We start from the raw sequence: 20388 nt of genomic DNA, 5'->3' as shown, positions 1-20388 counted from the left end.
CACCATCATCCTTATCACCACCACCACCATCATCTTCAGGAGCTGCATCCCCATCACCACTGTAATAATTACCATCACCACCATCACGACCATCACCGTTATCACCTCCACCATCACAATTCTACCATCCCCATGACTTCCATCAGTATCATCAGGACCATTAAAGTCATCACCAACATCACCATTACTTCTCTTGCTAGCCCTTTTCTACCATCCTCAACCAAAATACAGGAATGGGATGGGGGAGGTGGATCAACTCTTACTCCTTTCCATCCCATGCCCTCTCCCAGCCAGACAGAAGCATTACTGGGCATTCCAGGGGCAAGGATTACCCCTTCTCCACACCAAAGGGGACACTTGAGCAGAATCCTGGGAATGTTAGTTTTAGGTCACACAGTTCAGGTCTGAGTGATGATTTCGTGGTGGTCAGGTTCCCTCCAGAGTCTCAATACCTGCCTGTGTGAGTTTAGCAGCTTCCCATGAGACCCAACACAAATACTTTGGCTAGAAGACAGCTTGTACGCTTTACAGTGAGTGGCAAGGGGTGGGGGTCATTCTATAGACTGAAGCAGTTTAGAGGAGGTCTCAAACATGTGGGAAGCTACCATACACACATGGGATGAGTCCCTATATAGATAACTAGAATCCTACTCAAAGGGGGTGGGGTCCTTATATAAACAGTCCTCACAACGTGTGTAGGTCTTTCCGGAAGGGTCCACTCACACAGTTAGATTTCTGTCTAGAAACTGTGTCCATATAGAGGTTAGGACAAAATGTGTCGCGGAGGAGGAGACTTTTACCTAAGCAGAGGCTGTCTTTACAAACAGAAAAGTGAGAGATTTTTTTCATTGGCGCGCCCTGGCTAAATGATGCTCAAACACTAATGACCTTTCCACCAAGGTGAAGGTTTTACATAAGGATAAAGAGCTTGTGTGCCTCAAAGAGAAATCCCAGTATCCTGGCTCTTGTACGGAGACAGGGACACGGCGGGCTAATCCAGTTTGTTCTCAGCACAGTGCAGCCCGGGGTACCAGACTTGAGCAAAGACCCTTCACCTGCTCAGGCAGCAGGTGGGAGCCCGGGAGAGGGCGGAGCCACGGGGCCCACTGCTCACGCCGCATTGCCCCCGGTGGCCGCCAGAGGCAGCACTGAGGCGCTGCCTCGCCTCCCCCCTCCCCAATCTCCACCCCCCGCCCTCCGGGCTCCTGCTCCCGGGAGCCCCGCAAACCCCGCTCCGCCCGCGCCCCGCACAGCACCGAGGCTCCCGGCCCGGTCCGCCCCGCTGCCCCTCCCCGGGGCCATGGGGGCACCCCCGGGCTACCGACCCTCTGCCTGGGTGCATCTCCTCCACCAGCTGCCTCGCGCCGACTTCCAGCTCCGCCCGGTGCCCAGCGGCTTTGCTCCCCGCGACCAAGAGTACCAGCAGGTGGGATGGCAAACCTGGGCCAGGTCCCCTGGGAACAGGAGGCTGGGTCAGAGTTCCGGCGTCTTAGGGACTGGGGACCCGGCCTGGATTTGTGAGTACAAGTCCAAGATTAGAGGTAGAGAGCTCATACCTTGAGGTTCCCCTAGGACTTGCGCTGGGGGTGCAGACCCCTCTTTCCCTAGATAAGGAGAGCTGGGATCCTAGACTTCCAAGAGTCCTGAATGGGAGGAGATGGGGCCCCAACATTTGGGTTTCTGAGACCTGCCTAGAAAAACAGTCTCTAGGGTCATCTAAGGAAAGGTTCGTTCTTGAGGTCCCAGGCGAGAAGGACCCCGCCCCCACAGGATCCCAACTGGTAAATATGTCCCAGATTAAAAAAAGAGTGGGGGGGGGGACTGAGAGAGGGAAGGCAGGGGAGGCAGCTGAGGTCTGGGACGGATTGATATCCTCAAATAGGGAATAGAGACCAGGGCTCGGGAAATCAGATGAGATGGGGTGAGGATTCAAGGTGTTTTTAGCCTGTCCCAGGAGGGAAAGGGTTGTTAGGGTGACAGAGAGTGTTGGGATAGAGATGTGGTTAGGTTCCGGGCTAAGGAAGCCAACAGGCCTGGGTCTCAGGAGGGTGAGGCTGGTGGTGGACCCTTACAGACTCTGGGGTCCCTAGGAAAAGAGGCCCAGCTGCAGCTCGTAGGGGGGCGGAGGTGCTGTCCCCTGACCCAGTTTAATTCAAGTCCGTGACTTTGAGATTAATGAGGAGAAAAGCTTGGCTGAGCTGGGGGCCTGATGGGGGGCTGGGAGTTGGCCCTGCCCTCCCCTCAAGTCTGAACCTCTGCGGCTGACCAGGGTGGCTTCTGGGAAAGGGGCACAGGGTTGGGAGAGCTTCAAGGGAGGGGGATGTTCCCAGAAAAGCAGCAAGGGGGTTCGTGTGCTGGTGTGCTTGCTATTTGGGTCATGGCTGGCACAGCCTGAGCGGCTCCTCCCTGCCTACTCCACCCGCCCCCTCTCCCCTCCAAACGAGGACCGCCATCCCCTCGCCCACAGCCACTTACACAATCACAGCCTCCAGACGGTTGGTCCACCCACTCCCAGCCAGACTCACGGGGCTTATGGCTCTGGAGAGTTCCTCAGCCACGAGGGATCCCCCTTGGGCCCCCAGTATCACCACAGTTGCTCAGAGCAGTTCACTCAACCCGATACTCATCAGTCAGAGTCACAGCTGAGGCACACACAGTCGCATCCCTGGGACATTATTCTTCATGGAAATGACCACTGTGAGCATAGAAAAATAGACTCTGAGAGAGACTCTGAGATAGGACCTGCACAACCATATGACCAGTCACGTATACATAGCACACTCATGTGGACACCGTCACACACACGGGCACACTCATACATTATGCACACCTACCCCACCTTATAAGTGCACAAGCTCACACACACACGCTCACAAACACACTCATAGTCTACCTAATTATTGCCCACAAGTATTCTGTTGCATACAGGCACGCAGCATGATCTACACAAACACCCCATACTCGCTCTCCATATGCCCTCATCTGGTGGAAGGCAAATTCACAGCCACATCAACACTGCACACACTCATCAGGCACACAGGTGATGTGGAGGACAGGCAGCTGTGCCATGGGTTAAGGACAGTGGCCCCTGGGACTGCAGGGTTGTGATTCCAGACCTCACACTTCCACTACCCTGCTATGTAACTCTAGGAAAACCATGTCCAGCCCTGGGCCTTTGAGGAGACATGAGACACAGGTCTCCTCAAAGACCCTACCTTATGCAGATTCCACTATCCTATAATTTATTTAAGACATGGCCTCACTCTCTAGTCCAGGCTGACTGGAGTTTATCATAGTCTAGCCTGAAATTGTGGCCGTTTTCTTGCCTCAGCTGCCAGCATGCTGGAACACACCTAGATCAGAGCCACCCTGTTCTGCAAGGTGTTGCAGCTGTCAGCATCCTTTCAGCCTACCTTTCCTTTCTTCTATCCTTTGGGTCTCACTATAAACTCTGCTTTTTTTTTTCCTAGTTCTTTATACACCTCTGTCTTCTCTGTCTCTCTCCTCTATCTCTGACTTAATCCGTCTGGTGTTTGGTGTGTCTTATCTCTACATCTCTCTCTTCTTTCCTTGGCTGCCTCTGTCTGTCTGCATCTTCATCTCTTTTGCTCGTTCAGTCTTCCGTATCTCCGTATCTCCATCCCTGAGTCTTTTCACACACACACACAGTCACGGCAACCGTTTCCATCCCCAGCTCTGGGGTGACAGACTGAGTTGCAGTTGGTGTGTAAGCTCAGCAGCAGGAGGGAGAGACGGGTAGAGGAGGCTACCTCCCCTCCTCTCCTGAGGTACAGAAATGGGAGCCTTCCTGGCCCTTATTCCCATACAGTTCAGAGAGAGCATTAGCAAATCCTTGGGACATGTTGTATTTCAATTGCCATGGAGCGGAGGAGGAACCTCTTGTCTGGGACATGACAGTACCCTCTGAGGCTTCTCACCACCTCTTCCTCAGGCTCTGCTGCTGGTGGCAGCCTTGGCTGGGCTGGGTTTGGGCCTCAGCCTCATCTTCATCGCTGTCTACCTCATCCGCTTCTGCTGCTGCAGGCCTCCAGAACCCCCTGGGGCCAAGAGTCCCCCACCTGGAGGAGGCTGTGTCACCTGGAGCTGCATCGCTGCCCTTCTCGTGGGCTGGTAATGGGGCCCCAGGGTGGGTAGGGGGAGGGGACAGAGTTTCTTATATTTGCTGTACATCTTCTTCAAGATACCTTGGGGGTATGAGCCCAGAGTTGGGAGGGAGAATCTCTAGCACTAAGAGTGCCTGCCTGCCTGCCTGCCCTTTGAGTGGAGGGATAGAGAGGCTTAAGGAGGGTGAAACAGCTGGCCTAGGAGTAGAAAAGAACGCCTGCTATAGGCTTGGAGATTTCAGTGGTTCACATTGGCCAGTGGTGCTGTCTAGGGGAGTGAGATACTCTCTAGACTTCAGTTTCTCCATCTATAATGTGTCTTTTGCAGCACTACCCATACCCTAGTTACACTAAGAATAGACTAGAGTGTACAGTGTGTGGGTCCTGGATGTCCCCTGTCAGTGTTAACACTGATCAAACTCATTCATTCATTCATCAACTCATTCATTCAACAACTGAGCATAACTAGTCTGTGCCAGGCACTGAACATGCCGGAGAAGACACTCTGTGATTTCAGCCAAAGTTCCAATCAGGGAAACAGACCTTACAGGGTCACCACCAGGAGCATCCATCCGCTCAGCCCACTCTAAAGCTGGGTCTGAGTCCTTGTGATGAGAGCTGTGCTCAAGATTGCCACACATGGTCCTGTATGAGAGAGCCTCAGAGAGGGAGAGAACATAACTTTTTAAGCCTCTATGGTCTAAGAGGCAAGTGGAGAGTTGGACTCATGGTATAAGAACCCTCCAGGGAGAACTCAATAAGAACTGCCTAAGAGTTTCATCGAACTTGACACCAAGATTGCTGGCTCTGAGTAAAGCCCCTACCAGGTCATGGTTAGTCAGGGGGCTGAGACCTGCTGGGGACCTCATACATGGCCAGCAGGAGTCCTTTAGGAATATGGTGTCCCCTCCAGCCAGCTAGGCATGGCCTGGAGTACTCACCCCAGTCTGGGCTCTGGGCCACTCTTCCTCAATGTAGGAAGAAGAGGGTGTGTGTTTGGGAGTATATGGGGGTTGGGAGCCCTATATCCAAGATTTTTTTTTCTCATCGGGCTCTCTAGAATGGGGGTGGATGGGGGTGGGATGTTGACAAAGGCCCAGTGGGGGAGAGACACAGCCCCAGCCCCCTCAAAGCCCAGGAATAAGAGGAGCTTTGTAGGGTTCTGAACAATGGGGCAAGGGCGGTAGGCTCCCATCCAAGGAATAGGGTGGGGCCTGTGTAGCCCAAGGCTGGGAACTGTGAGGGCATCAGGCTCTCGCCCCCTCCAGTGTGAAGTACAGACTAAGGGAGGAAAGTGGGTCCCCATATTCAAGCTCTACAATGGATGTCTGTGTGTTGGCTGGGCAGAGACAGGGGCCCAGCTCTTGGCCTGGCCTCCAGCCCTCCCTCCCACATTCTCTCACTCAGTCTCTTCCAGCTGGCTGGATGCCTGGATCCCTGGGCATCATAGGGGAAGGCTTAGAGCTCCGGGCACAATGTCTTTTACAAAAGAATAGGGTCTAGGGCATTTAGGAGGAAGGGGTAAGGAACACCTGGGCTAGAAGAGACAGCTGTTGGCCGAATGATTCCTAAGCCAAGGCTGCAAATGCTGAATGTCTTTGCAAAGAATGTGGGACTTGGTTGTGAGCTGACCATAATTAGGAACTGATAACCTTTAATCCAGGGCTAGCTAGGCAAAAGCCAGGGTTCCACTCTGGGGAGGTGTGAGTTAAATCTGGGGGCTCCTTCTTTTCCACCACTCCACCCACCATTAGCATCACAATGACGTCTCTCCAGCAGGGGGAGCGAGGTCTTCAGGTTACCTTGGCAACTAGTGGAGGCCAGCCTTGAGCTGTTCTTTTTTTCCCACGGAGGATGAACCAATAGGGTGGATGCAGAGATTGGATAGGCAAATGAAGAAGCGGGGTGGACGGGTATGTATGTGGAGGCATGGTGCCACCCTCCAGGGTCTGAGACTGGTTGGTATTTCTTCTTCCTTTTACTTTCAGTGCAGGCATTGGCATTGGTTTCTATGGTAACAGCGAGACCAGCGATGGGGTGTCCCAGCTCAGCTCAGCACTGCTGCACGCCAACCACACGCTCAGCACCATTGATGACTTGGTGAGGGAGCCAGCCACTGACCAGACTGCACACTCATGCCCCAGTTGGTTTTCACATGGGGATGTAGTCCCCCACTGGAAAACAAATGCAGCCAAATCAAAGCAGATTTCAGGCCCAAAACTTAATCCAGAACTGCAAACTCAGACCTGCAGACCGTAGACCATATGTTCAACCCCAACCCTGCAAACTGGAGCTGGATCTAGATTCAGACTAAGCCTGGACACTCACATCTAGCCCCAGGCCTGCACTTCAGTTTATATTCCAAGCACTAAGGATACCAGCACCTTCTCTCAGGCCAGATCCAAAGCTACAGACCCTATCCTAGCTGAAATGCAAGTTCAGGAACCCCCACGCCCCACTGTGAGCTTTGGTGTACCTAGGATTCCAGAGTTCAGGCAGGGCTAAGATGCAGCCCACTTCCAACCTTGAAGTTCATTCAGTACCTAATAATCAGATTTCAGACCCCATCCTCAAAAAGGCAGATGCAGACTTCAGATCGCTCTCTTCCATTTTGACCTATCAACACAGAGGTTAGAATCTTTACCTTGGACTCAAGCCCCTTGACCAACTAGAGCTCCTAACAAGACCTGGGAGCCTCACCTTGACTCACCTTCCCTCAGTCTCCGGATGCCCCAGACTCTAGATCATCAGGCACCTGACACTCCTTAATCCTGTTTCATCGCCCCTTCCCCCCCACCCCACCCCCACCCCCCGTCCACAACCCTAGGCTTTGAGTAAAAACCATCCCAGACATGAGACTATGTCATCTTCCCAGGTGCTGGAAACGGTAGAGAGGCTGGGTGAGGCCGTGAGGTCGGAGCTGACCACCCTGGAAGAAGTGCTATCAGAACGCATGGAGTTGGTGGCTGCCACCAGGGGAGCCCGAAGGCAGGCTGAGGCTGCAGCTCAGCACTTGCAAGGACTAGCCTTCTGGCAAGGAGTGTCCCTGAACCCAGTACAGGTGGCTGAAGATGTGACTTTCGTGGAGGAGTACAGGTGGGAGAAGGATTTTCCTTTTTTTTTTGTTTGTTTGTTTGTTTGTTTTTTCGAGACAGGGTTTCTCTGTGTAGCCCTGGCTGTCCTGGAACTGACTCAGTAGACCAGGCTGGCCTCGAACTCAGAAATCTGCCTGCCTCTGCCTCCCAAGTGCTGGGATCAAAGGCGTGCGCCACCACCGCCCGGCGAGAAGGATTTTCCTATTTATTTTTTAAGCATTGTGGTCTCAAACTAGATCCTGGGGATGTGGGATAGTATCTAAGGAGTTTAATTTGTCCCACTGGTTGAAAAAGAAGCTACCGGCTCCTGGTAGGTGGAAACAGGATGCTGTCCATTATCCTATAGGCTAGCTCCACTGTTGAGAATTACCGGGTTGTGAATGTAAAACAAGCTGATATACTCAGCTGTGATGACAGGGAGCACCCTCATAGTTACATACCCCATCAATGGCCACCCATCTCACTCACTCACTCACTCAGCCATTCCATGAATGAGTCATTCAGCCTGTATATCACCGTTCCACACAGTTTCTCCTGGACTAACCCTAGTAACAATCCTACCTACTGGATTATTCCGGAGGCAACCGAGTTCATCTGGTGAAAGACAGTGTGCACATGATTGGGGACCTCAGCTTCAGGAGGCCACTCCTCTGTATTTGTAGGTCCTTAAACAAGTTTCTTCCCATCCCTGGGCCTCAGTTTACCCACCTTAAAGTGAGTCCTGTTGTGCACAGCTCAAAATGGATTGAGGAGAGTTAGTTAATAACTCTGAATGTCTGAAACAACAAGCACACAGTAGCAGATGAGACAGTGCCAGTAAAACACAGATATACCAAGCACTGGGGATAATACAGGAAATCCCACCTAGGAGGGAGGGAATGCAATATAAAACAGGCCCACGAAGCCAGGCCTGGGGGTATGTATAGGCCTGTAATCTCAACTGCTCCGGAGACTCAGTAAAAGGATTAAAAACTCAAGGCCTGTGTGGGCTACAGATTTCAAGGCCAGTATGAATAACTTAGTGAGACATTGTCTCCAAATAAAAAGTAAAAAGGCTGAGAATGTGATAATGGAAGAATATTTGCCTAGAATCTGCTGATAAGGGATTGAGAGTGTGGTAAAACATCTGCCTAGAATCCCCCAGTGAGGGGCTGGGGACGTGGATCAGTGGTAGAGCTCCTGCCTAGAATCCCCCAGTGAAGGGTTGGAGTGTGGCTCAGTGGTAGAGCTCCTGCCTAGAATCCCCCAGTGAAGGGTTGGAGTGTGGCTCAGTGGTAGAGCTCCTGCCTAGAATCCTCCAGTGAAGGGTTGGAGTGTGGCTCAGTGGTAGAGCTCCTGCCTAGAATCCACCAGTGAAAGGTTGGGAGTATGGCTCACCTAGAATCCACTACTGAAGATCTGAGAATATGACTCAGGGATAGAGTTGCCTACCTAACCTGTGTGAGGCTCTGTGTTCATAGTAGCATCAGAGGGGAGTGGGAGGATCTGGATGGTTCAGTGATTAAGAGCACTTGCTGTGCTTTGCTTGTAGAGGACCTAGGTTCAGTTCTCAGCACTCATATGCTGGCTCACAACTATCTGTAACTCCAGTTCTGTGGGATCCAAGACTTTCTTCTCACCTCTGCAGACACCAGGCATGTATTTGGTAGACATACATACATGAAGGCACAAACACCTACCTGTACATATGAAATAAAAATATTTTTAAAAAGCAAGCACATTTTCTGTAAGGTGAGTAATTAATGAGTGGTTTGGAGAAAATTAAATAGGAAGGGGTTTGTCTGGGGACAGGCAAGCAGCTTGTGTCAGGGTGTTTCGAAGGGCCATACTAAAGGGTGGTACTTGAGGGGACAGGACAAACTGTGCAGCCCTCTGAGGCAGCCATCCATCTCAGCAGCCAACACGACCAGGCTTCATGTACTCATGGTTATCTCATTCCTGCTTGCTTTGAGCTAATACCCCTGAATCTCCTATTCTCAAGCACGAGGCCGAGATCTTTGGTACAAGCACACTGGGGCTGAACCAATCCCGGCTGAGGATACATGGTGGGGGATCAATTCAGTGGGAGGCAGGCAGGTTCTGTGTCATGGTTCCTAGGATCCTGGGAGCTTGGTCGGGGAGGTAGTGGATGCTGTGAGCATGATCTTAGGAAGATGCTCTGTAAAAGTGTGTGATGTTAGAGAGGCCCTCAACCAATGCATCAGGGCCACAGAGGTGAGTCTGGCGGTGTGGTCAGGGACAAAGACTCAGGGTACAAACCACAGCTCCATGGGAACTGCTGAGGCTGACACTTATCACTGAGCACCTGCAGTGTGCCAGTGCGCCGAGCACTGAACTGGGGCCTTCCAAGCATCCTCCCCTGCAGTCCTGGTGCGTTACTTACTTATGTAGCATTCAAAGCCCTCCCGCATAGTGATTTATCCAACATTAACTGCACCCAGAAGCCCATTCATTTACCTGGCAACAAACTTTAAGGTTGATCCTGTTATGCCGTCATGTCACTGGTAGGGAAACGGAGGCAAACAGGTTACATGGCTAATTGGGTAGTTGAGACCTATGCACCATACCTCTGAAATATTGAATTAGGTCATAGGTACTGACACCCTAAAGTGCTGAGTTGGAGATCCAACCAGAGAGGCCGACGACTGTGTCCACCACCACAGAACTTCTATGTGAATTGGTCAGGGTAGGTACCAGGTGCTTCAATTCCACACTGATGCTGCACAGCACTCTGGAGTCTTGTGAGCCCGGGTACCATTTCACTGGGCAGCAGAGACGTTGCAGGACCAGCTTGTGTTGGGGTGATTCTGGGAGGCCAATAGCCCCCTGAGGCTTATTGTCTTGGTCCTTCTTCCTGCAGGTGGCTGGCCTATGTCCTCCTGCTGCTCTTGGTGCTTCTGGTTTGTCTCTTCACCCTCCTGGGCCTGGCAAAGCAGAGCAAATGGCTGGTGGTTGTGTGAGTGGAAGGAATTGCTCAGGGGAGGGAACCAAGCGGGTTTCCAGCAAGCAACATGCTAAAGTCAGGAAAAAGATAGATTGCATTTGCCATAAAGGGGGGGGGGGGAGATTGATCTCTGACATGCCACGCATGCTTTCTCCTTTGGTCACCACAACAAACCCATGGAGGAAGTGCCACCAGGTCCCCTGTATGGCAGGTGAGGGACCTGAGGTAACGTGCAGGCACACAGGACCTGTGCTCTTACTGCACAGTTCTCCATGTGCCAGACACAGCCCTTAGGACTTCATGGGACTCTCACACTAAGTCTTGCAGGGAGGTAGGCAGTGTCCTCTGTTTAACAGTGGGAGGTGGTGGACTCAGTGTGACTGGGTTACTTGTTCAGGACCACACTGCCAGGAAGTACTGTGACAGGGCTTAAATTCAGACTGCCCATCACTGGAAGAACCCATGCCCCTTCTGCCTTGGTGCCCACTGTCTTTGGAATCTCCCTGAGGAAGATGTCCAGCTACTGCATCAAAGCTTGGAGACTGATGAAAACACACTATGCTGAGCCAAGTATATGAACTGGTCTTTCGGTTTCCAACAGCTGTAAACCTCTCCACCCTATGACCCAGATTTATTCCACCTGTCACAGCTCTTGACATAAGCCAAGCCTTAAATAAGTCAGGCTCTGAATTTCAGAAATCAACTCTGTAACAATCCCCACACTTTACAGCTTGGAGGTGGAGCAAGTAGAGAGAGTCTAGCTACATAAAATGGGCAGTGAATTGGGCCTTGAAGCTGCCTCAGAACCTACTAGACCCTGTGCAGTTAAATACCAGGAAATTCAGCCCAGGGGTGGACGGCTGCCTCCTAGGCTCCAGGAACAGTTGGGATAGTGGCTACTGACCTGGCAGCCAAGACCTTCCCCTTTCCTTTCCCAGCTGAACAGATGTTGTATTTGACGTCAGTCAGTCATGGGCCTTACCCCCACTGTTTATTCCTGTGCTTCTGACTCTAATCCTCTAGGCTACAGAGATTGGTGGGTACTGGGGAGAGCAGTGATTGGATATGGGGTGTCAAAAGAGGCAAGGCTGATTGAGTCCTGATTCAACCACCTTCCTCTCTAGGATGACTGCCATGAGTCTCCTGGTGCTTGTTCTGAGTTGGGGTTCTATGGGCCTAGAGGCTGCCACAGCTGTGGTGAGTATGGGAGTCTGGACTCAGGGGTTCTGATCCTGGGGTGGATGAGACCTGATTAATGCCATAAACCCGAAGGCGGGGATGGGGTTGGATCATGATCACAGTTCTGAGGTCTCAGCCTTAATTGCTGGATCCTGAGAGAGCAGAGGCTGGTGCCTAGACTCGTCAGTCTGAGGAAAGCTGAAGTCTGGACCCGTGGGTCGAGGGAAGAGGGTTGGGGCCTGGATCTCTGAGTTCTGTGGAAATATGAAACTGGACATTCTGGTCTGATCCTGCTTCCTTCATCAGGGCCTCAGTGACTTCTGCTCCAACCCAGACACCTATGTGCTGAACCTGACCCAGGAGGAGACAGGGCTCAGCTCAGGTGATTCCCATAAGTCCCTGCTGTCCCCGGCACTCCCTCCTATCCCCCAGAGCCCAGTTGGTTGTAGGGGAGAGAGCAGCAGCATCTACCCATCCTGACAGCATGGGAAAAGGGCAGGATCAAAATGCCTGTTGGTATGACTAGACAAGGGAATGTGGGCCCTGGGCCTCAGTGATCAGAGGGTTGGACTGTAGGATAACAAGGAAGCATAATTAGGTCAGTTGAATCTGCTTCCAGATATGGCTGAAGCAGAAGGGATGAATGTATGGTGTGTGATGCTACCCACCTATAATCCCAGCCATTAGGAGGCTGAGGTGTGAGTTCAAGGACAGCCTGGGTTATCTAGACCTTGTCACACCTTGTTTTAAAACAAAAACAACAACAAAAAAAAGAACGAATGGAATTGAGGACGTCCCTCCATTGGTAGAGTGCTTCTCAAAGCTGTAAGTTTGATTCCCAGCAACACATAAAGCTTGCCTTGTGCCCAGCACTCAGGAAGGAAGATTAGAAGCGTTCGAGGTCGTCTGTAGCTACATAGAGAGTTCAAGGCAAATCTGGGCTACGTGAGACTGTCTCAAAACAACATCAACAAACTGAACAACTGAACAAGGAGAGGAGGGACAGAAAGGAAAAGGGAGGGGGAAGGGTAGAGAGGGAGAGAGGAGGGGAGAAAGGGGAAGGGGAAGAGGAAAGGAAAAAGGGAGGGGTGGAGGAGAAGAAGGAAGGGGAATAGAAGGAGGGAGAGAGAAGGGAAGGAGGGGGGAAGAGAGGGAGGAAAGGGAATGGATGGGAGAGTGACCCCAAGAATGTCTCAAACTGGGTGTGGAATGTCCCCTGGGCTTTTGGCCCTCTAGATTTGCCCAGGGAGAGCCTGGGCCCAGGCTTACAGCCTGCTCCTTTTTCTCCCTCCACTTCAGACATCGTCAACTATTATTTCCTGTGCAACCAGGCGGTCTCCAACCCCTTCCAACAGGTTAGGACTGTGGGCAAAAGACATGGGCGTTGAGGTATTGGCTAATGTGGAGCCTCAAGGGGTCACACTAGAGGCTCCAGGGCTCCATGGGAGGTGGAAAATGCCAAGGCCCAGAGTTATATAGTCTAGTGGACAGATGACATGGTGGACACCTTGACCTCAGCCCTCCTTTCTCTTATCTCCCTGCAGAGGCTGACTCTGTCCCAGCGTGCTCTAGCCAGCATCCACTCTCAGCTACAGGGCCTGGAGCGGGAAGCTATTCCTCAATTTTCTGCTGCACAGGTTAGGTCAAAGGACTGCACCAGCCCGGGAGGAAAAAGGGCTGAGCCTGGTGAGGCTGTGGGATGCTGGCCCCACTCATGTAAAGGGACAGATTGACTGTGTCAGACAGACTTGTGGAGCTGGCCCTTCTCCGAGTAGGCGGGATTTCATGTTGTGTGCAAACCTATGGGAAGGGGTGAGGAACAGAGCTAAGCTGGTCTCTGGGACAGAGCCTACGGAAAGGGGTTGCAGCAAGAAAAATCCACATTTCTCTTGGTGCTGGGGCAACAGTGGAGGTGAGAGGCTCTAGGGTGTGGCTGAACCTATATCGGGGGAAGGTCTGGTCCCTTTGGGAGGTGGGGGTCCTTGGGTTGAGGGCGGGGCCTACTTCACTGGGTAGTAGGACGTTGTTAACTGTGTCCTCTCCCTCCCACTGCAGAAGCCCTTGTTATCCTTGGAGGAGACGCTGAATGTGACCGAAAGAAGCTTCCACCAGTTGGTGGCGCTGCTGCACTGCCGCAGTTTGCACAAGGTACGCTCTAGGCCGTCTTTCTCCTCCTCCCCTTCGCTTTTTCTTCTCTTCCCCCTCCCTCCGGCTCCTTCCCCTCCTCTCCTCCTCTCGCTTTCTAATATCCTCTCTCTCCCTCCCCCCTCCCCCCCTTCCCCCCTCTCCCACTCCGCCCCGTGTTCTTCATCTTCCACCCTCTCCTCTCCTCCTTGAAAGTTGGTCAGCTTCTTAAGCCCTGGAATGAGTGCTCGGGTGGGCCCCTGGTTCCCTAGATTGAACGCTAGTCTAGATATCTCTTGATGTGAAAGGGGCAGGAAAAGGTGAGGCAGGGGCAGGGCAGCCTGCAAGCCCACCATGAGCTCAGCTGTGGTCTGTATGGCCCCAGGAGCAAGCCAGCATCTCTGACTGATGTAAGTAAATGCTGTTTACTTATAACATCGGACTCCACCGAACCACTTTCCCTGGTTACGTATAGTCTCCCACCATGACACCTTCCATGCACACAGGATTTGCCAGGATCCTGGCTCTACAGGAGTCACTGGTCACTGACCCCTCCATAACAAGATCAGGATGACTTTTTTTCTTTTATAATTCTGGGGAATTGTACTTCGATACCCCAGCTTATTAGACAAGCACACTACCATTGATTTATACCTGTGGGGTGGGAGGGTGGGGGGATGGTCATCTAGCCCAGGCTTGTTTCAAACTAGCTGCATAGCAGAGGATGACTCTGTTCGGATCTTTTTGCTCATATCTCCCTCCTGGGTGCTGAGATTACAGGTGTGTGCCACCTCACACCTCACTCAGTTATGCTTCATGCATTTCAGACAAACATTCTACTAACTGAATGCTACATCTCTAACTCCCAGTCTTTATAAAAAGTACATTTCATCTTGAGCCAGAGTTGCACTAAGTGGCCTAGCTAGGCCTTGGACTTTTCATCATCCGACCTCAGCCTCTCCACTAGCTTGAATGACAAGCTTTGCCAGATCCAGCAGGAAATATTATTGCATTGTATTGCAAACCCAGAGGCTGGGAGAAGGTGGTTGAGTGGTTTGCCCAGAAGACAAGGACCTCACTAAGCTGCTTCAGAAACAGTTTTACCCATTCACCCCCAAAGGGCTCACTGTAGCTCAGATCTGAAGGACACAAGCTTCTTCACCATCTTCTGGGCAGATGGCCTGCCTTAGAATTAGGATACAGACTCAGCAAACAGACTCTTCCCCACAAGAAGACCCAAGCAATAGCTAGGAGATCCTTGTTCCAAACTACTATTTGCTGGGTATCCAAAGTCTGAAATTAATGCGGCATCCTGCCCCAGAGGGGTCAGTATTTAACACAGGACCAAACAGGAAGCCAAGGGATGGGAGTGGGGGTTCCTTGCTCCATTGTACCCCCAGTCCTGCTTTATGACTTACGCAGACGCCGATTTCTAATGCTGATTCTAAGATGACTGGGAGGGGAGGCATGAGGGGTCAGAGTCTGCACCCAACATTGATAAACAACACGGCTGTAGGCACTGGTTCCGCATGTAGGCCTTAGTTTCCTCATGTTAAAGTAGGGACAGGACAGAGGCCATTGCTCCATCAATTAAAAGCTTGTCACGCAATCATGATGGCCTGAGTTCAGGCCCCAGGAAACCATGTAAAAAGCAGAGAATGTGGTGCTGGTTTACAATCCCAGCACTGAGGAGGCAAGAGACAGGTGGCTATCTGGGGTCTACTGGCCTGCCAGCCTATCCCAATTAGTGAGCACCAAGTCCCATTGAGAGAGCCTGTTTCAAAACCAAACAAAATCTTGCTGGCTGTAGTGGCACGTGGCTTTATTTATTTATTTATTTATTTCCGAGACAGGGTTTCTCTGTGTAGTCCTGGCTGTCCTGGAACCCACTCTGTAGACCAGGCTGTCCTTGAACTCAGAAATCCGCCTGCCTCTGCCTCCCAAGTGCTGGGATTAAAGGCGTGCGCCACCACCCCCCGGCCAGCACGTGGCTTTAATCTAAGTGCTTGGCTTTGACTCTTGCCCCTACCCGACATGAAAAGTCATTAAAAAATCCCTTCCACACAAGCACACAGACAAAAATATACACACAAGTAAAACAGGGACAAGAGACGCTAGGCTAAGAAAGGGTGAGCCCGGTATCCCACAGCCCTCCCAGAGGTTGATGCAGGGGCAGGTAGATCTCTATGAGTTTGAGGCCAGCCTGGTCTACAAAGTGGGTTCTAGGCTAGCCAGGCCTCTAGAGAGAAACCCAGTCTGTTTAAAACAGAGGCAAGAGGAGGTGTCTCTGGAACCTGGACTTGGTCCTGGATGCAGTTCTACCCTTTCTGGGCTGTGACTGTGTATAAACAGATTACCTACTCTGGGCTTATGCTTCTCTCCACCACTGCCAAAGGCAGCAGCATCAGATGGGGTTGCAAAGGTGTAAGCGCACACTATGTGGGCCTGATGCAAACGTAATTGGTTATTATCCTGGTGGGCTTCTCACCCCATGCCTTCCTCACTCAATAGTAGAGCACTTTACCCCAGTGCTTGAACCAGGAAGTCAGGACTGTCCTTCTAGCTCCCTGGCCTCACTTCCTACTGCCTCTTCGGCTCATAGAGCCAACACTGCCTCGGGCCCTAGCCCTCCTCACCTCTCGCACGCCCATCTTGCCCGTTCCATCTGTCCAATAACAGCTGGTGAGCCTTTCGAACACAATCGGATCAGAGTCTTCATCTAAAAACCCTTCCGTGAATCCCCCTCCATGTGGATTAAAGCCAGGGCTCGTGGCACTGACCTCGTAGGGGCCTGTGTAGACAGCCTCAGTCTTGATGTTGCCACTCTTGTCCTCCACATCAGCCCAGCCATGTACCTCTGACTAGACCTGACTGTCTGCCTGGCTCCTAGTGTCCTTCTCGCATGGCCTCTGCTGAGCACTAACCTAACGTCTTCCTGTCCCACAAGCTCTCACTTCTCCAAAGTGGCTGCCTGGGTCCCATGCACTGAAGGTTGCCAGTGCTGGTGGTATGCCTGGAGCAAAAGCGGATTAGTCTATCTTGTCAGAATATTGGCTGTGCCACTGGGCACTGAGGTTACAGAGGTGCTGCTGGCCTCCAGGATGGTGGTCACAGTAGCCAGTCCTTTTTGCTTGTCTATCATATGGATGCCCAAACCTAAGTGTTATGTAAGCTAGCAATTTGTGGGACCCAGGGGGGCATCTGACAATGTGTGGGGATGTGACTGTCCCAAGTGCAGGAACGGACGCTACCAGCATCCTCATCTGTCAATAGCCCGTGGATATAGAGGCAGGCTTGTTGCTGCTGGGAATGACAGTGTAGTAGAGGATTGCTCACCCAAGATGCTGGGAGAGCAGTTCTCTGGGTGCTGAGTGGAGATGCTAGGCCACCTTGCATGTGGGAGCTGGGGACTGAGATAATGTAGGAGTGGGTTGTAGGGCTGCAGCTCAACAAAGGCAGAAACTGAACACACGGGTGACTTTCCATGCTCAGAACAACTCTCTGACAAGAGACTTGGGCGCAGAGAGTCTGGGTGACAGCCAGGTAAATGGATGGTTGGACGCGTGTACAAAGTGCATGTGTGCACACCCTGAGCCTCCTCACCCTCTGCCTCAGGACTATGGCTCAGCACTCCGAGGCCTGTGTGAAGATGCCCTGGAGGGCCTGCTGTTCCTGATGCTCTTTTCTCTCCTGTCTGCGGGGGCCCTGGCCACTACTCTGTGTAGCCTGCCCCGTGCCTGGGCCCTCTTCCCGCCCAGGTCAGCAGGGGAGAGAGGGCAGGGTCCCCAGGGAGGGGACAGGAGGCAGTACCCAGGGCCACTGGTGGGGATGGGACAGCCTCCTGATTGGTTTCCATCCTGCTTCTCTGCCACTCCCCACATCACACTTCAGTGATGACTACGATGACACAGATGACGACGACCCTTTCAACCCTCAGGTACCCTGGTCTGAAGGGAGGAGGACTGGGGCCTGGGATCCTGGGCCTAAGGGAAGGGGAAATGAGTAATGGGTCTGAGAAGAGAAGTGGGACCAGACCTCTGGGTCTGAGGGAGAGATGGGGCCTGAGATCCTGTGGGAAGAGGGATGAGTCTTGGCCATGAGGGAGGTGGTCTAGGGTCTGGAATCCTGGGCCTGAGGGAGGAGGGAAGGGCCCCACAGTACACAACAGATTCTGTATGTCTTTTCTGCCCCTGTTACCCTGCCAGGAATCCAAGCGCTTTGTGCAGTGGCAGTCTTCCATCTGAGCCTCCCCTCCAGTCTGGAGCCTGCCTCTCCTCTGTGGTAAGCTTCAGTGATACCTTCGTGTGCAGTTGGGCCTGGGCCTTCCTCACAGTAGTTGTAGCTCTCTTATGCTGGGTGGGTGTCCATGGGAGTGTCTTCTGCCATTGTCAGCTCTTTATCTCTCCCTCTCTAGCTCCTCTCCTGGCTGCTGGAGAAGGCCCCACTAACCTGACCTTGACTGGGCTCTGACCACTAACACTGCTGGCTATGGACACCTCATAGGATGGCATCCTGCTCTGGCCCTAACATTCCCCCATCCCCATTTCTCCTTAGCACAGGGGATTGCTGAGGTGGCACACCAGGGACAAGGGCTGGCTGGGAAGGGGACTGACCTATACAGCCCGGTGTTCCTCACCTCTGGCTTCCAGTCCTGTCCTTGGAGGGACAAAGCTGGAGGCAGGTACAGGCCTGTCCCTGTTTTCTGCCATATCCCAGCGATCTCAACCTATGGCACTAACTTGGAAGAGGGCTGATTGGAAATAAAAGGGAAGACTTTATTTTACAAATAGCTAGGTCCTTCTTATCACCCCTACCCCCCAACTCCTGGGAGAAAGAAGTCCTGACTGGGTGAGGGAGACTCCTTCTCTGGTGGTTGAAAGGCAACTCTCCCCTTGCCCAGGCTCAGCACCGCACTGCTTCTCAAAGTATCGTGTGAATGCTGACAAAGGGGAAGAAGCCGATTCCAGAAGAGAATAAGCCCAGCACTAAATCTAAACAGACGTGCAACGTGCATCCACAGGAACAGAGTCAAGCTTCCAGTCACGTGGACTGTTCAAAGCCTGCTGGGATTAGGAACCGTGTGGAATCAACTTGCTTCCTAGCAGCTCACCACCAGCACGAGACGTCAAGAAAACCAACGCTTGTATCCGGATATGGACAGAAGGCTTCAGAGAGAAAGTAGAATATTTGCTTGTAGGGTGATGTAAAGGGGGGGAAGGTTGAAGGAAGATATTATAAATCCAGACAGGAAAAGATGAGGCACTCAATAAGTTATCAAGTCAAAACAAACATGGTAGAATCAAAAGGGAAATTTATTGACTGGGGAATAATACTTATGTAGTTCTCATTTGTAAAAAAAAAAAAAAATTAGCACACATGGCAAAGAAAAACATTGTTGTTAATAGGTAAACATAATTCAAAAAGCTTCTATTATCTAACAAAAACACAACTCAATTTAATAATAAGTAACTGAGATGAACATATGAGGGAACAAGAACCCCAAGACAAGTGGATAAAGTTGTCTTTTTTATTCTGTCTTTTTTTTTTTGCTTTTGTTTTTGTTTTTTTGAGACAGGGTTTCTTTGTGTAATAGCCCTGGCTGTCCCGGAACTCTTTGTAGACCAGGCTGGCCTTGAACTCACAGAGAACAGCCTGCCTCTGCCTTCCTAGTGCTGAGATTAATGGCATGTATCACCATACCCAGCTGAATTGTACTACTTTCCCCTTTCTAGTACCACTTGTTGTGGACTTTAAAGTGGGGTGTTGGCTGGTGCTGGTCTGGAGGCCCAGTGAAGAGGTTCTCTGAATATGCTGCCCAGAGGCTGTGAATCACCAGCTATGTGAAAATAATAATAAAAATCAAAACAAACAAACAAACAAGAAACCCTGCTTACATGTGAGAGGATAAAAACTGCATCTCTTAACCTGGTAATCTTTTGGGGGACAAGCTTCCAGAAAGAGATGAACAGGCAACCACTGGCTCAGTTAAATCCTGGAGACAAAAAAGTCCACAAAAGGAAGAGCAGTAATCTGCATAGTAGAACTCTCTGGAAGACCAGCAGTTCTGTACAGGAAGGTGGTAGAGCAGGATCCTCAAGCTAGCAGTGGCAAGTAGGGTATAGAAGCACCAGGGGGTATTCCTGGTTCTTGCACAGTGCTGGGTAGGATGCCTATGGGTCCTAGTCCTGGCACCACAGTGTTAATGTCGGCAAGTTATTTGACTCAGTTGGACCTCAGTTGTGTGGTGAAGCAAATGGGTATCATAAATCCAGAAAACAGCTCTTGACAGGATAGGTAAAAAGCAAGACAAATGCAACTTGATGCTCTGGGTTACACTATGGCACACAGAAAACATTAGTGAGAAAAGTGCCCACGTCTAAAGTCTGCGGCTTAGTTCACAGTATTAAAGCAAGTCAATTTCTTACTTTTAACAAATAAACCATGGTGAATTCGAGGTGTGGAATCTAGCAATAGGGGAAACTGGGCATAGTGTGCGCAATTTCTGTATTACTTTTGCAATTTCTGTAAACTTAAATTTATTCTAAAATAAAAGTTCATTATAAAAAAGATGAGGAGAAACCTACCAACCTAACACTAGCAAATGATACAAAGTTATACAAGTGTTGTTTAATTACCAAAAATCGCTTGTACAATGTGAGACTGGAAACTGATCTATAAGGTACTGTCTCATAGATTCCTTTAACGGAGGACCTCAAATCGGACTGCACAATTCAATCACTCCTACTGTAAACAGTAAGCTTTAAGTGGCGGCTCACACGTTACATCCCAGAAGAGGGAGGCGGATTTCTGAGTTCCAGGCCATCCTGATTTGATTTTTTTTTTTTTTTTTTTTTTTTGTTTTGTTTTTTTTTTTGGTTTGGTGTTTCGAGACAGGGTTTCTCTGTGTAGCCCTGGCTGTCCT

General features: G+C 51.2%; 1 protein-coding gene across 2 annotated transcripts; it reads left to right on the top strand.

Annotated features, from left to right (window-relative positions):
• The first annotated feature begins 1207 nt into the window (after positions 1–1207).
• Ttyh1 (tweety family member 1) lies at positions 1208–18478 on the top strand. Of its 2 annotated transcripts, XM_028775090.1 has the most exons (14): positions 1208–1426; positions 3953–4131; positions 6113–6224; positions 7000–7220; positions 10080–10175; positions 11288–11360; positions 11649–11724; positions 12642–12697; positions 12887–12979; positions 13398–13490; positions 17082–17224; positions 17358–17403; positions 17672–17747; positions 18367–18478. In XM_028775090.1, exons 1-13 carry the CDS (start codon positions 1301–1303, stop codon positions 17708–17710), a joined length of 1353 nt encoding a protein of 450 aa, XP_028630923.1. In that variant the 5' UTR covers positions 1208–1300; the 3' UTR covers positions 17711–17747; positions 18367–18478. The 2 variants fall into 2 exon arrangements, with proteins under 2 accessions (XP_028630923.1, XP_028630922.1); XM_028775089.1 differs by lacking the exons at positions 17358–17403; positions 18367–18478 and adding an exon at positions 17881–17919.
• The last annotated feature ends 1910 nt before the right edge of the window (positions 18479–20388 follow it).

Source organism: Grammomys surdaster, unplaced genomic scaffold (genome assembly GCF_004785775.1).
Source record: "Grammomys surdaster isolate TR1022 unplaced genomic scaffold, NIH_TR_1.0 252, whole genome shotgun sequence".
NCBI classification, from domain to species: Eukaryota; Metazoa; Chordata; class Mammalia; order Rodentia; family Muridae; genus Grammomys; species Grammomys surdaster.
This window is presented reverse-complemented; position numbering and strand designations above follow the sequence as displayed.

Bases quoted from the DNA above. Each gene is read 5' to 3' on its own strand.
- Ttyh1 (XM_028775089.1), top strand. From the start codon at position 1,301: ATGGGGGCACCCCCGGGCTACCGACCCTCTGCCTGGGTGCATCTCCTC. The intron at 7,221-10,079 runs GTGGGAGAAGGA...TTCTTCCTGCAG, and splicing joins ACTTTCGTGGAGGAGTACAG to GTGGCTGGCCTATGTCCTCC. The intron at 17,748-17,880 runs GTAAGCTTCAGT...CTCCCTCTCTAG, and splicing joins GAGCCTGCCTCTCCTCTGTG to CTCCTCTCCTGGCTGCTGGA.